General features: G+C 32.9%; 1 protein-coding gene across 4 annotated transcripts in view; it reads right to left on the bottom strand.

Moving 5' to 3' along the window:
* ASCC3 (activating signal cointegrator 1 complex subunit 3) overlaps positions 1-18,833 on the bottom strand; it is a 280,038-nt gene that overhangs the window by 117,869 nt on the left and 143,336 nt on the right. For all 4 annotated transcript variants that reach the window (XM_068677837.1, XM_068677841.1, XM_068677840.1 and 1 more), the window contains exon 14: positions 16,259-16,393. In XM_068677837.1, coding sequence (XP_068533938.1) covers positions 16,259-16,393 — 135 coding nt within the window. The remainder of the gene's footprint in view (positions 1-16,258; positions 16,394-18,833) is intronic.

The following is an 18,833-nucleotide window of genomic DNA, read 5'->3' as shown; positions in this document are numbered from 1 at the left end:
TTCCCCATGTTCTTACCACTAATATGTAGGCTAATTGCCTGCATAAGAAAATCATGAGGGACTCATGCCATCTAACAGGGATGATGTAAATTATGATTTAGAGGAGCTATTTCTATCCATTTGCTATACTGACAGGCTCCCAGCTTAAGGTGCTGTGAGCTGCATTTCAAGCTACATGCCTGGAAGTAGAATGCATTTATGTCCCCCTGCCCTGCAGTGACTGCTCACTTAGCTCTTACTCATGAAACAAACAAACATTAAAAAAAGTTATTAGGTTTATTTTTAATTTTCATTCTTCAAAATGCCCTGACGTGAAACAATGAACAATAGATTTAGTCTACAAAATCAGCAGCATAGATATGCATTAACCAGTATAGCCACCAGATGGCTCTCAATACTCAATTTAAAACTACAATCACGATGAACTACAACAATCCCAATTAGCTTTCCCCCCTTATTATTAGTGACATATTTCATCACACTTGTTCCTAGAAACGTTTTCCTATTTCCACAATAGACAAAGATTTTGAAGATATTTCAAATTTACTTTCTGCCTTAATGACACAAATCATTTTATAAGGAAATCAAATGAGGTATTTCTGGACTATGCATAACAGCAACATTTTCCTGTAGTCCCATAATCTCCCCAAAATTTAAGTCCTCTTGATAGTTGAAGTTAATATATAAATAAGTGAAGTAAATTATTTGCTTTTTTTGTTTTTATTTTTTTTTAGTTAGTTTTCAAATATTTACTAGTTCTGTCTCATAAAAACTGCACGAAACTTTATATCTAAACATGAATTTCATAGAATGGCTCAGGTTGGAAGAGACCTTAAAGATCCCCTCCAACCCCCGTGCCAGGGCAGGGAAACCACTCACCAGACCAGGTTGTCCAAGGCCCCATCCAGCCTGGCCTTGAGCACCTCCAGGGACGGGGCAGCCACTGCTTCTCTGGGCAACCTGTGCCAGTGCACCTCACCACCCTCTAAGCGAAAAATTTCCTTATAACTGCTAATTTAAATCTCCCCTTTTAGTTTAAAACCATTCCCCCATGTTCTGTCATCTGACTGAGCAAAAAGTTGTTCTCCATCTTTTTTATAAGCTCCTTTTAAGTATTGAAAAGCTGCAATGAAGTCACCTCAGAGCCTTCTCTTTAGGCTGAACAACCCCAGCTCTCAGACTTTCTCCATAGGAGAGGTGCTCCAGCCCTCTGATCAACTTCATGGCCCCACTCTGGACTCATTCTAACAGATCCATATCCTTCTTGTGCTGGGGGCAAGGAATTTGTTGGGAATTTACATGTGGGTAGAATCTTATACATCTTGCCTTTTTCCAATATGCTCTAGCTATATTCTTTATGTTCTTAATTATAATTTTGTTTTTCCTTTTACAGGTTTATTAATAGTTATGGGTTTTGTCATCAACCTTCCACCTATTTCCTTAGTCATTTAGTATCATAAATATCTCTGTTTACATGTAATGTTTATCTTTTCCACAAGTGGAAATCTGAAATTTAAAGAAACTGGACTGTGTAGGAGGAAAAAAAAAAAAAAAAAAGTGTTCTTAATAAATAAGGCTATAAGGCTGTAATTTTCAAATGAGTAAATAATTACTTGATTCTGCTTTAAAAGAAAGAAAAATAATGAACATAATTAGTTTTCTGCATAAATACTAATGTATAAGATAGAATTTGTGTTTAATTAGTATTTTAAATGACTGTGGCAGGGTGCTGTGCAGGATTATGAGAATGCAGGCATTCAAATCTCACCCAATAGTTAAATATTTAGGATCAATCCAACTGGAAAACAGTTCATAGAATCCTAGAAAATGATAAACATAAAACTCTAACAGGTGAGTCATAGCTAAGAGAGAGAGAGCAAAGGAAACAATTCATAAGATGAAGTCTTTCATAAGGGTTCACACTGGTTTTAAATCATGGTAACTAACACAATGGTTGAAAATAATCAACTACAATTATAGCTCTCACTTTTCACTGTGAATGAATGAATTCTTCAGATTTGGTACAGTATGGTACTGTGAAAGAGCAGAAGTCACTTACAACCATTGTCTTGGATATATTCCTTAGACAAGAGACCTCAGTGGTTACTTCAAGGAATATGCTCCCTCACAGGAACAAGATCTGAGAGAATACTTGAAAATAATTGTTATAGATGTTTTGAAATTATATGCCATGAAGCAAGAAAAGAGACATGTTTTTAATGTGATGTTGCAACACAAACATTTATCTACTGTGGTGTAGCTACTGAATCGAGAACCCAGAAAATCATTTTTGAATGTAAAGGTCATTAACATATTATAAGTAAAATTGTTAAGCCTATATGAATGATTATTACCTATGAATCACTGGGACAGACACACGTTTTCTTATTGCTTTCAGTTCCAGAATCTAACTGAAAATCCACATCTGCAAATACTCAAAACATTGTGCTGTGTTTCTTCTATGAAACACTGTTTTGTGCTGTGTTACCTTGTGTCCTTACTGCTTGCTCCAAAGCCAACAGTCTCTTTCCCATTAGCTTCAATAGGTTTTTCAATTGGACTCTTCAACTGCAAACCAGCTAGGACTTCATTCAATTATTCAGCAATACTACAGTTTAAATGAAAACATGGCAATATGATGCTAAAGGTCCCAAACTCTTTTCAGATTTCTGATTACTGTCCTTGATAAACATGTAGCACAATACTTGAAAAAAAGTGATCTCTAGAATCAAAGACAGAACCAGAATTCTGTTTGATTACAAAATGCATGTATACGGAAGCCAGAAGTACTTTCACAGACATAAAATGTGCAGTATCTTTCATCCTTCATGCACCTGCCTTTGAATTGAGAACTAAGTGCTTTTCAAGTATTATTTCAAAGATACTAGATAAAGGCTTTTGCAAAGATCTTGATTCTCTAAATTCTTGACCCTAAAGGTTTGCCATCCACTATTAGTTTTTTTTTTTTTTTGGCATTTTCTCAGCAGTTCTCAGTATTTTAGAACTTCCAAACTTATAAGCCAACTTAGCCATTTATAAGCGAACTTGTTACTTCATACCTATATTTTTTGTCTATCTAAATATAAAGAGTAGAATCCCTAGTACACCAATTACTAAAACAGAAGGCGTAATCTTAAACATATAAATTATGAGTTCTGCACATGGCAAATTTAATTTTCATCTCATAGTTGTGTTAATACTCAGCATTACCTATAGAGAATAACAGATCCCTGTAGTAGTTAGAAGAAATCAACGTGGCTTAATCAAAAACAGTTTTCAAGGTCATTATTCAATTAAATAACATATTTTACAAATGCTCTTATAGGTCCTTATCTGGGAAAAAAGAATCTTTAGTTTAAAAGCAGAATGTGTCAGACATCTTGATGCTTTCAAGGTTGATGTATAAGATTTATTAAGTGGAAGTTCAATTTGCCTGCAAAAACTGTGCAGGAGCCAGTAAGTACTGCCTATGAAAGAATCACAATGCTACAAACTCTTCTAGTCACAGGCACTTTGTTGCTGTGCAGAGTAGACCATCTCAGGTCTTTCTGAGTTTGAGTGATCAGTAGATCTGCACAACATTTTCCCCCACGTCACAATTACTTTACAGTTGCATAACACATTTGTTTTTTCTCATCTGTACATAATTTTGTGACTTTTTGTGACTTAGGAAAGATTAACTATCAATACACAAGTTTTTATTCTTCTTTACCTACCAAAACTTTTTTTTTTTTTTAATTATTATTATATAAATATATAAATATTATATATGTATTGGCTTTTTGCAAAGCTTCATCAAAATCTTCCAGTAAATGGGGAAGTTGCTGGCCTATGTTTGCATTTGTCTCAGCATCCACATTTTCACTTCTTCCTGTTGTCACTAAAAAGATTCACTAGAAAAGTTGTGCATGACATTTTGAAATCACATATGTACTTTTACAGAGTTGATAAACCATCACAATACCGCAAAACTGTTGTACATATAACCATTTTCAGTAAAATTTCAAATATGTTCCATTATATGTTTCTAAACCATTGGGCAGATTAGATATCTGAAGGCAGGATACACAAAACATTCATTAACATTTTGATTTCTATCGAAAGTGCCAAAAAACAAATGTGAGAAAATTATTTGAGGTACTTTGTAGAATGATAGTATGGGGTCCCCTAGTTGTACAAGCACCATCTCAGACACATGACAACTCCATTATATATATAACACTATTCTTTATCAAAGGGGTAGCAAATATATTTGGTTTGAAACAGTCCAATGTCTGATTAACTGTAAAGAAAGACACGATAATGCTTATAAATCATGTATTTTTTATATATAAAAAATAATACATAATTTATAAAAGTAATCATAATTTAAGTTCCACTACTTTTGAGTTAAAAACATTAAATATTCAAAATAAATTTACTAATATCTTCTATTATTGATTTTGGAAGTAACAATATATTTTCTCATAAAGACAGGATATTGAAAAATGTTACTCATCTAATTAGAACAGTTTTAAATGTGAACTATAGCATGAAATATAAATTCAAAGCCAAAAAACTTTCAAATCTGAAAGTCTTGTGTAAATTTTTTGGAAAAGTTTTCAGGCCATACGCACATCATCTGCAAATATGTCAAAACAGGATCTGTCTTGCTTGTCTATTGTTGTTTTTCTAGTTTTCCTCACAGGTTAGCAATGATTTTACCCAACAAAAGTCTGAAGCTGAATAAAACCATTGCCTGAAATGCATTCCTACACACTCGGTGTCCAAATGCTCTAGAAATATCAATCACCCTAGTTTATAGTATTTTCTTAATATCTCATTCTAGAGAATACATAGGAAGTGTTGATGGTATTCATTTCATTTTTTTATTTTTATTTTTTTTTCTGTTTGGACTATGGGAGATGCTAGGACATTGCACTTGTGGGTTTTTAGAGTTTCTTTAAATACTTATTACATATATTATATATGATTGCTGCTTGACAAAGAAAGAGGTTCACACAATAGCCATTCAGGAGATCTTAAGCCAAATCTTGTTTCCTAGCCAGGTTGGATGACCTAGTAAGTTTGTATTTGACAGGAAGGAAACATTCTAGGAAAAATCTTACTCATGTCGGTATTTTTCATGTCTTCTCCAAGTTCTAAAACCGAATGTGTTTAAAATCCTGTTCTACCAAAAGCCTACTAATTTTCTTGTAATTTCATGGGAATAAAAAGTCCTAAAATTTTTCATTTCACAGAAATGCTCACAGCTTCTTAAAAGCCATGCACTTTGAAGTCTGCCTACCATTTTTTTTAGTAACGTTATTTTCATTCCATAATACAGAATGAGTTCCTTTTTTGTTACTTACCAGTTTTCATTATACTTCATATACAGTTTGCGTATACTCTAGTCTTCTCAAAAACATGTTGCCATCACTCTAGGTCCTACTAATGTAATTTCGTTCTAGTTACAATTACAAAAAATTACAAATATGGTGCATGTAAAAAGATGTATCCAAGCACATATATGATGTATCTCAAAAATGGGATGGTAAGAATACTAGTTTTGTTATTATTGTTTTGAGATCTTTTGTAATCATTGATTAGAGGTTTTGGTATAACAATCTGGTAGCAAGAAAGAGGTCTGAAATAATTAGGTTCTTCAAGAGACATATTGCAAATTTAGCCAAATTATTATTTTACTATGCTAAAGGTGCTATGCAACAGTATCTGTACATACAGTATCTGCACAGCTGTTCTATATAATACAACAGTGCTTTCCTCCAGGACAATGATTTTCAACAAGCAGGGATTCTTCTTTTGAAGATTAATTCAAAATAAATAGAAGAGAAAAATAAGTGTTGCAGAAATCTAAGCTTACATACCTTCTGGCCTCCTACATCGAGAAATTTTGGTAATATAAATCAGGTATAAGATATGCTAAAATCGAAGACTATATATACACATAATGCAACTTAAACCAGAAAACAAAACAAACAAACAAACAACAAAAAAATCTGGTAAAAAAATCTGCACAGCTTCCTGAAAGTATGCTTAATTGCTTTTTGACCCATTTTGTTTTCTCCAAAGCACATCTGGCTCTCAGTACGTGTGATTAATAGACTGTGGATCAAATCCAATTCACTCACTCTTAATGGTTGCTTCTAATTGCTCTTTTATTTTTTATTTTTTAAGATGCGCACTCGTTTTCATCATATTACTTCACAATTTTAACTAGATGTCATTGCAAGCTCCAATGCAAAAATGCTTCTGCCTAGATCTGATCTAGTCTATATACTCTATAAATAAACTAAAGGAACAGTTAAAAAGCCAAAACAAGTTTACCTAAATTATGTTATTTGAGGGACCTGGAAGAGCAAAGTAGATGATAACTGAAACAGTGAGCATGCATAGCTAAACAACTCCATCAAACCGTAATCAAATTAAACAGCATTTGGAAAGCTTTCTCAATAAAAAAAATAAATAAATAATAATAATATATAAGAACTGCAGTTTTTCTAAATGAAAAACTGAAGCAAGCATCTAAGTGTACCTTGGAATAAAAGTATGTTTAACACTGTGTTCAACAGAAGGAAATCTATCAATAGGTAAGTGAACAGAATATTTCATGCAACAGGTGAATTTATTAAACTGCACTTACACTAATTATGCCTTTACAGAGACAGAGTCAGATGGAAAACATACTGAAATATGCAAAATGGTCAAATAAAGCATTAAGGAACATATTTTTTTCTAATTACCTCAGGTTGAAAACTTCAATTTCATAACAAAATCACAGTTTAAAGACAGCCTACACAAGTATTGTTTTACAATATAAATAAATTCATGTGAATCCTCAGGGAGCAAAAGAAACGTGATCACATAAGAGGAATATTCTGAAGGAAAAATATCAAGTAATCCCAGAAGAAAGCACGTAAGTCTATTCTTAAGTTAACTAAGTTTTGTTCTGAATTTTGTTTCAGGAAAGGCAACCACCAAATGTGTTCTGTGATCACCTGCATCTTTAAAATAATGGCCAGCCACTTAAAAATAATAAATATACATATTATATATATATATATAATGCATATATATATAACATATATACACTGACCCCAGAAAATTTACTCTATTTCCTATAAAGAAATCAAAATATACTTTCTAACAGAATTTCAGTCCCTACACTGTATCAAATCTGAGATGAATATAATTATCATGAGATACAAAGTATAACTGATCATCAACAGTCTTCGTTGTGAGAGAATAACACACACACACACACACAAACAAAAAACAACCAAACAACAACAACAAAAAACACAACAAACAAACATAAATACTTACCAACTTTTCAAACATTATTCCTCCTAAAACTAAAACTCCTTGTATTTCCTGACAAATGGATTCCTAACGATACAGTTTCTTTATATGCTATTTTCTAGTCAGCATAAGATTTCCATGTAATATTACTTAAATTGCATGTGACCAGAACTGTTTGCCAGTATAGTTTGGTGCAAAAGAAAGAAAAGGTGCCTGAAAAATATGATTATTGTCTAAAATCTCACTGTGAACATATTGCACGAGATAACACATTGCAGCCAAGAACAAAATTGGCAAATCTTGGAAACAGAATAAAAGAGCTAAGGGTCATTAGTAAATTAAGCTGCCCTTAAAAAAAAAAAAAAAAAAAAAAAAAAAAAAAAAAAAAAAGCCTGAAACAATCTCTGGGGATTGAAAGCAGATGAGAACAGTCAAAGCAGAGCCAACCAAGCTCTTCAAGGGAGTACCAAGTAGGGACTGGGGCAGAGAACACCTACGCTGACTTCAATTTTACCTCGTAATTACTTCTCACTGAGGTCTTTCCAAATGATCAGATATTGCCAGTCTTTGTACCTGTTAAATCACTGAAGAAAACATGAAGAAAAGGGAACTTTTTGGTCCCAATAAATGTTACATATTTCTAATATACATGTATACCTGAGCTTCATTACAGACTATGAAAGCAAATATTGGTAAAAATCAAAAGTAGGTAGCTGGCTGTGTTGCTGCGGAAAGAGTCCTGCTTCTCAAACTTGTGAATAAGAAAACAATCATATTGGATTATTATTAATTTTCTTCTTGCTAAACAGACTTGAAGTTTTCTTTAGAATGTGTCTTTACTATACTATTAGCTTATCTACTCAATACCTATATATAATTCATATAACAATGATTTCCAGTTGAAATCATATTACTTTGTGAAGTTATCAATTAACAACTACTGTGAAAATTCTCAATAACCTTTTTCATTTTGACCTGGATTACATGTTAAACCATTCTAGCAGCTAACTGAAGGAGATTTTCACAGTTAAAGGATAAAAGAATATGAGGCTTTTCTCTTTGTCAATGCACCAGAATAAGGTTATAACTTCAAGAGAGACAAAAAGATCAGAAATTAACATATGAGAGATACCTAAGAATGAACAGAAGAAAGGTTAAATATAATATACTTTAATACCTTCACTTATATCAAAGTAAGTAATTTTATACTAAGATCACCATTTATGCCAAAAAACACATTAAGAAATATAGAAACTTCTGTATCTGCAGAATCACAAAATAATTTGCTATAGCTACTCATTATATTGAGCCTGACATCCAGGAACATCTGCTGGCTTAACACTGTTCCCATATCCCAAAAGAAGAAGTTTCAGTGTATTTAATCAAATTTACATTTTGTGTGATTTAATCAAATACATTGAAACAAATCTCAGTATATAAACCAAGTGAACAATTAAAAACATTATTTTAAACAATGTGACTTTGAATTTCAGTTTCTGTATTTACAAGCACAAATAAATAATACATTTTCAAAATGTCTTAAAATACCTTAAAATTTGTATTGACTGAATGCAAATACTGCACTACATTGGGGAGGGCTGTGGAAGATTTAATTTAAGGAAAGCAGCTTAATCAGAACATAAATATGACAACAGTTTCAAATGATCTTACTAAGCACATTTAGTATTTAATAGAAAATTTTGTCAACAATGAAAGGGGATGCTACAGGCAACACATTATCCTACAGTTTATCAGAGCATTGCCATGGAAGATTAATAAGAAAAGGAATTAATTCTTACACTTACAGTGATGAAATCCATTACCGATCTTAACCTGAAAAGCTCCACAATTGCTAAAAAGTTGCATACAAAAGCATGAAACATCTTTTCATAGTTCCCTGAACAAAAACATCAGCACCTCTGTCAGACATGTTTACAACCTCAAAGATCATTCTAGAAAAAGATCTGCTATCCCATTTGGCTTCCAGGACTCTATTACAAACATAGCATAGCTTTTGGAAATAGAACAAATATTCATGAGACAGCTTTCCAGCTATAAACAAGATAAAACTAATCATTGTTGCATATCAAATTGATGCTCATGATGAATAAAACAGAATATATCATCAAGTCAATAGATATTGGGGAAAAAATGTCCATTTTATTTCTCACAGAGTAACAACAGACTTGTGTTACCTCAGTGTTGTAACCATCAGAGCTTGAGAGACAAACCAACAAACCTGAAACCCTTGGATTAGAGAACTAAAAATTAGACTGACTTTCAGAGAGACTGAGCATCCATATTTGATAACAGAATGCAGTCTATATCACATATTTTATGCTTTCTGATTCATAACAAAAACACTTGAAAATTTCAGTAGATTGTATACACTATGTAGAAGTTTCCCATTCAATGAGGCAAGGGTTCTGTATTAGAAAAAAATAAAAGTATTAAACTAAAGTAACTCTTAATAACCTTAGTGCTATGCCCATCTTGCTATAAATTCTTGGAAAAAATCAATTGAATTTCAAATGTTTGTTTTCTTGCTTTGATAGACCAGCCAGACATTTCTACCTAAACTAAGTAGTATATATAATTGATAAAGTTATATATAACTGAGAAGAGGGAATTTTCCAATGCTTAAATGTTAAACTGAATAAAGATGTCTCCTCAGAAAGCACAATACAGACTCAGAGAAGGAATCTGGTGAAGTCTTATGCAAGATGGTAGACTTGACAACTTGACAATCACTAGGGATCTATCTTTTTTTTTTTTTTTTCCCAAAGACCATAGACCATGCACAAATAACTTACAAAGTCTGATGAACAGAATGACTAGCATCAATCATGATGCTAGCATCAATCATGATGCTATACCATCACTATTTGACTTTTTGGCTATGATACTGCTCTAATAGCTGAGACAGTTCTCCTCATTCTTACTTCCCACTTCTGAATCTTACAATTTCTTAATGTTTAAAAAATAAAGGTCCTTTTTACTGTATACTTCATGTATACTTCATGTATTTTTAGAATGTCTAATTCTGAAAGCGCCACTTAATTTTGAACTCGATTCATCAAAAAATACAAACTGTTGTTTTAAACTGATGAAAAAATATACTCTGGAACAGAATAATGAAACATACCAGAATAAAGAGTATATCTTTCCCCTGAAAAGGAAGAAAACACCTGTACTTTGTAAGTAAATAAATAATATTTTGTTCATGCAGCATTTTCCATTCATATATATTAGATTTCAATTTAGATAATGGTTTTCTCAGAAATTTACAGGTAAAGGTTCACATATCAGTTCAGAACAGAAGTGTGGTTCTGAAGCACAGAATATATTAATACTGTGGGCACTGCCCTCTAACACCAACAGTATTACTCTACAGAGCAAAGGAAAAGATCATTAGTATCTAGCTGCAGATTGTCCTGATCGTTCAACACACCTACAAATTTTATTATTTTTTTTTTACTTTTTTTTTTTTTTAAGTAACATTACTCCAAATTAATTGAAAATAGCATGCTTTAAGAAAGGCTTGCCCACTTTCATTCAAAGAAAACTTTTTCTAACTACTATAAAATAATAGAATTATGCCCCACATTCAGTGAGACATGATATTCAAAACAAAAATGCAGGGGTAAAGAATATCTTTTTCTCTTTAAGCTGGTCTCTCCAAAACCTAAATATCCATCTAAATCCCACTTAACACAGCTCAGGATTCATTAGAAGAGTAGGAACACTCTCTATAGAACACATTTTTCTTCAATCTGTCAATTGTTAGGACCATATCATTTCATGAACTTTAACTCTGACCTTTAAGCAGAACTACTGAATAAAATATTCTGTGAAAGAAATATAAAGAGCTTCATATCACTCTCTGAGATAATTAGCAAATATTTTCCAAAAGTAAAAAAAATAGTAATTATAAAATAAATAGAGAACTTCAGTATATGTTTGACATTTAATATAGCCTAATGTATTTGAACACAGCTCCTCATTTTATTTTTACAGTTTTTTATGACATATCAAATATTAGATATGTTATTAATAAAACAAAAATAAAATGAGGATTTGCTCTGAAATAATTAAATGTCAAACAAATGATTACACATCAAATATTTGATGAATGTTCTCTTAAAAAATTCATTTCTAATCACTTAAAAACATTTGACTGATAATTAAGAGGATTAGTAGAATTGCTTTCATATTTTAAAGGCCAGCAAAGAATACAATGCTTTTAACTGTTCTATTTTTCAGTTCTTCCTGTGTGTTCAAGTAGTCTCCACTTACACTTAGCGTCTAGACTAGAACATGCATGATTTGGGCATTATTTATTCTTTTAAGTCATACACTGGATTTCAGTATGTTTCTAAACATATTCTACTAGAGTGCACACTGTATACAGAGTACAAAATAAGGTTTGTATTACATTATCAAGATTATTCTCTGCCACATATTGCTAAACTTCATGTTGAATGAAACAGCAAGACTGAATGGCCTTCAGTCTAATAATTTTGGGATCTGTGCCAATAAACATCACTTTATACAAGATAGCTCTTGTCAGACAAACATGATATTGTCATCATGAGGCTTAAATTATTCACTGCATCACACAGAAGTGATATAACGCATTTAGACTTCTGTCAGAAATTTCATTTATATGGTATGGCACTAGGAATTTAGTACAATATGAAATGAATTTCACTTATTAAGGAGATTATGATTAGGCAATGATGATCAAAGAATTAATTGCATCTATAAACTCTGACTTGATGAATGTCTAATGAGTTTCTTCAGAGATCTGATATGACCCATGAATATTTCATATTTGTACTCTTGATCAAAAATTTTAAATGTGATCATGCTGATTAAAAGTACTGTTTGGAAATAAGAAGCACTGTGAAGGAATGGTAAATGCTTACAAGGACAGGTCAGTTCTAGTGTTATTTGGCTCACCTAAAGGTTGAGCTTTAAGATACCTGGGAACAAAAAACCTATGTTATGTTTTGAGAATGAATTTTAAAAAGATCCCCGAAAAGCTAGGCTCTTAAACGACGTGTTCTATCACTCTACACCTCAATTTATTGTGTAAGATGTATTTGATTTATCATATAATGCTTAAGAAAAGCTATGCCAGGTCAGATCAGAAGTTTGTGTAGTGCAGTTTTCTCCCAACAACAGCCAACAGCAAATACTTAAGGAAGAGCATGTATCCATGGTCTTCACAGTACATTCTCCTGGACACCAGAAATTTGCCACTAAGAGACTTACTGCATAGCCTGACCTACTCCTAACAACAATTTGCTATCATTTAAATAAGTAAGAACCTTTAAATGAAAATTTTGAAATAACAATGAGAACCAGAATGAGATCCTAGGTTCAGAGCAGTAGGTAGAACAATTCAGACATGAAGAGTGACGCACGTCAAGACTATATGAACATTAGAAACACTTGCTGAAGCTCAAACACAAATTTCAGTTCTATGTGAACACAAATTGTTCAATACTCTACATAGAATCATAGAATATCCCAAGTTGGAAGGGACCCACAAGGATCATCGAGTCCAACTCCTGATACCACACAGGTCTACCCAAAAATTCAGACCATATGACTAAAAGCATGGTCCAAACTCTTCTTAAACTCTGACAGGCTTGGTGTCATGACAGGCTCCCCTGGGGAGCCTGTTCCAGTGCGCGACCACCCTTTCAGTGAAAAACATTTTCCTGATATCCAACATGAACCCCCCCATCGCAGCTAGAAAATATTCCCTCGGGTCCTATCACTGGTCACTAAGTATGCATAGGATTGCAGAATCATCTAGGTTGTAAAAGCCCTTCAAGATCACCGAGTCCAGCCATCAACTAAGTCCTATCACTAAATAATGCCCCTTAGTGTCACATCCACATGTCTCTTAAATATCCCTAGGGACAGGGACTCTACCACTTCCCTGGGCAGCCCATTCCAATGCTTGATCATTCTCTCTGTGAACAAATTCCTCCTAATGTCCAATCTAAACCTCCTGCGGACCTACCTGAGACCTTTTCCTTGTGTCCAATCATTTGTCACCTGAAAAATGAGACTGATGCCCTCCTCACTGCAATCTCCCAATAGCTGATATTTCTTGATCATAAAAACTAAGAATCCATAGCTTCTGGCTATATTATAGTATGTGAAACGCTACTGTAATCATGCAGAAAGTAGTCAGAAGGATCAAAGATTCCCATGAATTACAAAAAAATTCACTTGTTTTTAATTACAATTAAGGCCATTTTCGTTCAACTCCCAAACCAGAAAACTTCTGTAAGTATCTTCTGAAGTTAAGTCAGCTTTGCTTTAGCAAGGATCAACATTTTGAACTACAGTCCTCAAACAATTCCAAATTTGATTTAGAACTAATGCTTGAATTCATAACAAATGTATGTGTACTGGAATGGAGATCTAGGGGGAGGAGAAGAGAGAACAGAGAAATTTACTATCTCAATTCCCCTAGATTTCAGTGAGATGGATAAATGCCCTTAAAAAAAAGTTAGATCAGATATGCAGACAATCAGCCTATAAGGCCACCTTAACTAACAGTCTTAATTTATACTATAAATGCTACCTTAAATTATTGTCCGGGCATAGGTAGCAAAAACTAGTATTCTAAATAGGCTTAGAATATCATAGAATCATAGAATCATAGAATATCCTGAGTTGGAAGGGACCCTTAAGGATCATCAAGTCCAACTCTTGACACCGCACAGGTCTATCACTTTACTGTGTGCTGTTTCTCTGATTCCCAACAAGATAAGAACATGTTTTCTAATTCATTTAATCCCATGGTTGAAAAGAGTAACTGAATACATAGTAGGTTTCACTAAAATACAGAGCGCATTGGGCAAATACTTCTATACATCACATAGCATGCACTGCTGACTTAGGAGTATGCAATCCTAACTTCATCAGTAGTAGTTTTGAGTTCCTAACTCAATACTGGTATTTTCAGTGGCTTAAACTTTTTTTCCACATATTAGCACTGAAAAATTAAAATTAGGATTTTCAGATTTTGTTCTAAGAAATATAATGAGAAAAAGTTCAGCAGTAATTTTCAGTGTTGCAGTAGAAATATGGGATTTTCCAGGTTCAGGTTTAATGTTATTTTAAAAATGCAGCAGTTACTAACACCCACTAGAAAAAGAGGGGCTTTTTAATATGCTATTTTATGAAATATAAGGACATCAATTTATAATTTAGTATAGTTCCATAAATATTTATTACACCTTTCAGAACCATCTTGACAAATAACATACTTGATTATGATTATGACTTCTTCTCTAATTTATAATTTTCTCTACATTCATAAAATTTGAGTTTACCAACTGTAATGTCCCTGCTCCATTCAGAATTAATACATCTGAGTGAATCCCTTTCCATAATTTCCAGAGGTATAAAGTAAGGTAGTGTAATTGTTGCATCCAAGAAAGACACAGAATGTAACTCCCTTCTCCCCCCACTCAATTCCTAATTCACTAGGGCCAAAAATACTTGGAGTTTATCAACATATTTACCAGTGAGAGAAAACATCTTATCCATACATTAAACTTTCTATAATGAAAAGGTATTTACTCTGTGTTCTGCGATTTAGCTGAGGAGAGAGGAAGAACATTATTTTTCAAGGAACATTAACAAGACACTGGTAACGCCAATCATTACCTCAAATTATATATCCTCAAATGTAAAAGTCACATATAACAATTAATTAAGAATTCTTTTTGGAAACTTCTCAGCAGAAATACAGGCATATTGCTTGAGTAGATGAAAAGTTACTATATTACAAAAAAATTTGAAAGGTCAACTAACACAATTCACACAAGGACAGAACAGTTAGAATGCATAAAAATGTACACAGTCATCTGGCAAGTACTTGGCTACTGCTCAAAATACAAATAATTTATGATCCATATACATATTTCTTACACAAAACCTGATTAAGGGGGCTAATCCTTTGTGAGATTCAAATGGCTTTCTCACTTTTGACTCTCAGAACAATTACTTTTTGATTGCTTGCCAGAAGGTGATTTATGAGGAAAGTCTGATGGTTTTAGAAAGGTTGTAAATTTACTGGTGACGTCAGATTAATACTTTAAGACAGGTTTCTGTTGTAAAGAGTGGACAGCAGGAAATGCTTAGGGAAAGAGTGCAAAATGAAGGACGTGTGCTCTCCCAGAAAGTGGAAATTATTGACTTAGGGACTTTCTGAGCTGCAGATTGCATAAAAACTATTGTGATCAATGATCACCAAATCATTCTCCTCTAATTTGTCCAATTCTTTCTGATAAATAATACCACTCTCCAATGCTGTGATGGATTTAAATCAAACAATGTCAGTGAACTCTCAACTAGGAATGTTACTGATTTAACAATTAATATCAATTACAAAACCCCATCTACCTCACATGTCAGGCATTTAGTTAGATTCAGTGCAGTGCTGCAGGGTTTCAAGCACATCCCAAGTAGCTTTGAGTTTTGGAAAGCTGTTTGGGGTCCATCTACACCATTTAGTTCTACATGTATAACTCTCCCAAAGAAAAGGCAAAGATATAGAGAAATTGCATCAGGGGACTCTTGGATTGAAAAGATTTTGTATCTTCTTTTCAGACGCAAAGTCCAGAAGAAAAACCATGCTCTGTTAAACTTTATACATATTTATCTCTAAGTGCAAGTTGCATGAAACACAACCTATTATCGGTATGTTTAAAAAACTGTAAGCAACAGCACTGGTTTCTTTTCCTTTATCTCTGCCATTACTCTTTCCTTTCTACCTCTATTAATTTAGCAATCCACACTTCTTTTCACAGCAAAATATGTTTTCCCGGAAGCTCAAAAATGCTTTACCTATTCTCATATTAGACAGTATCATAAAGGCAAAGTCTAGATTTGTAAACATTACCAACATAAATTATCCACTTACCTGTTTTTCAGCTTGTCCGTAATCTGATCCCTGGGGTGACAAAAAGTGACAAATATGACCATTGTTTTTTGCTTTTTCTCGAAGACCCATAGCAGTTCGTACTGTGGCATTTCTGGCATGAACAAACACCATCACCTTAATATAGAAAGAAACAAGGCTGATGAGAAATAATTGAAGTCTGATATAATGAAAACAATTTAATAACAAAATATTCCCTATAAGAACAAATTAAATGAGCAAATGCATGGCATACTGATGAAAGCAAATGTCTTTTTAGAGAAGTTAACGGGTGATCCTGGAGGGTCATCCTGAAAATATTACATATATTATATTTAATGCTTTCAGAGAGCTTTTGAGAAGGTTTGCGTTTTTAATTCTTTAGTCTTTAGAAGCTTATAATAATTGTTGGAAATACTTTTTCAAAAACTAGAGACATTACCACTGAGACAAAAAAAATTGTGTTATTTGACACATCTTAAATGATATAGTGATGATAGTGAAGTGATAAGTTGGTTGATGGTATGATTTGATTGTGCAATACACATGAAACAAAAAAAATAATGAAAAACTGACTATAAAGAGATGAATGAAATTAAGTACCAACAAATGCAATACACATATGGGAATAAAAACGTTGAACTAGCATACGTTATTATGGGCTTTAAACCATGTACTACCACTCATAAAGATGCCTTAGAAACACTGTGGACATTTCCCTCAAAGTATCAGCTAAAGAAAAAGTAAAGATTATCAAAATCTTTGAAATTGATAGAAGGAGAATTAACAACAAAACAGAAAGCATCTTTGAAATTATTTGTACCTATGTCAAAGAATCACAGAATTGTAGGGTTTGGAAGGGACCTCTAGAGATCATTAGGTCCAACCCCCCTGTCAAAGCAGTATGTAGGCTTTGAAAACAACTGGATATCATTCAGTATCATAACCCCCCAAACATTTATTACCGTTATTATTACCATCACATATAGTCTAAACCTAGAGTTTGCAGTGAGATGTTAATAGCTATACCTTTAGAAATATATATGAAGCCATTTAAATATAAATTATTTAAAATAAAATATAAAATTAAGATTCACTCAAAGGCACATTTAAGATAAACCATAGCTTCCCCTCATAGGAAGAAGGTTTTTTCTCTTCGCGAAACAAGGAATCAAACATTCATTGTCCAGTCAAGCATAGAAAACATCTGAGCCAACAAATCAACATTTAGACATACAAGTGAAACAATGTCTGAATAAATAATAAGAATGGCCAGAAAATTCATTAAGCAGGGACAGGATACATTAAGGCAAGAAAATATGAAAGAAACTGTAGGAAGAAGGGTTAAGTCATTCCAAACAAACCAGAAGACTTCAAAAGGGAGACTGGCTGTAAGACCAACACACACTGCCCAAGAAGTATGTGTGTCTAATCTGTTGCATAATGACTGAATTCCTGTGAACAATCACGAATAATCATCAAAAAGATATGACTGAATGTTTTAACCGAAGTAAACAAAGAGTGTTTTTTCTTCTACTTGTTCACTTATGCCTTATAGGAATGTAATTAATCTGTGCTAATCAATGATAGAGAATATCCATCATTAATGACTAAAGGCCACTTAATTACAGTGCAATAACAGCTCGGAATGTCTGTTAGCCAAATACTACTGGGAAAGGTACACTAAGGAAAACGCTCAATATTTTCCCCCTGAGAATTTTGTGTTGCCTACTGTTTGCATAAATTGACAACACATGCTTGGTCAGACAGCTCTTAGGTTTGCTAAAGTATGACAATATTAAAACTCACATCGTTAAAACTCATGTATGGAAAAGTTTGAAGGATGGGCTCATAAGTAAGTAACAAATGTTTTGCAACTTCATCTATGTTTAATCAATGTAACAATGAAGATACAGTTCTATTTTAAGGTAGTTTCAGTTGCATTTCAAGAAAGGTATATCAAATTCCAGAGAACTGTGCTTTTAATTTTGGTATTTTGGCAGCACCATCCTTGTGTCAGCCTGTGGTATGTTATTAAATTATTTTTAAATGAAACACTATTAGCAAATCAGTGAGCTATATTTAAGGCATAATTAAGCAAGTTATTAACCTTGCTCTTAACTTAGAAAGTAATAATTTAATTAGAAATGTAGAACTTGCATACATTTTTATATCGAAGTGCCCATAAATAGATGTAAATTTATATAAACTATAAATCTATGATTAGAAAAATAAGCAGAATGAATGCAGGTGACAATATAGAGAACAGCAAAAAAAAGAGAAATAATACTGCATAACTATTTGGCTTCCTGGGAGCAATTACTCAATACCTTTTTTTGAGCTTATTTGATATAACTTTCCATTACCATTTTAGCAACATTGTGACTTATATAATTATTGGCTTTCATCTAAGTAAAAATATTCTCAGATACACGTCATGGTTAGTAACACAATTTTCTCTAACTTAAAAGGAATGCATTGGCAAAAATTTTTTTGAATTTCTTCAAAAAGAGGCTACAACATAACAGAGTATAGTGCATGTCCCCTAATGTCAACATTAATTAAGGATTAGTTTTCT

Source organism: Anas acuta, chromosome 3 (assembly GCF_963932015.1).
Source record: "Anas acuta chromosome 3, bAnaAcu1.1, whole genome shotgun sequence".
Taxonomy (NCBI): Eukaryota; Metazoa; Chordata; class Aves; order Anseriformes; family Anatidae; genus Anas; species Anas acuta.
The sequence above is the reverse complement of the archived record's forward strand: the minus strand, read 5'-3'. Positions and strand labels throughout refer to the sequence as shown.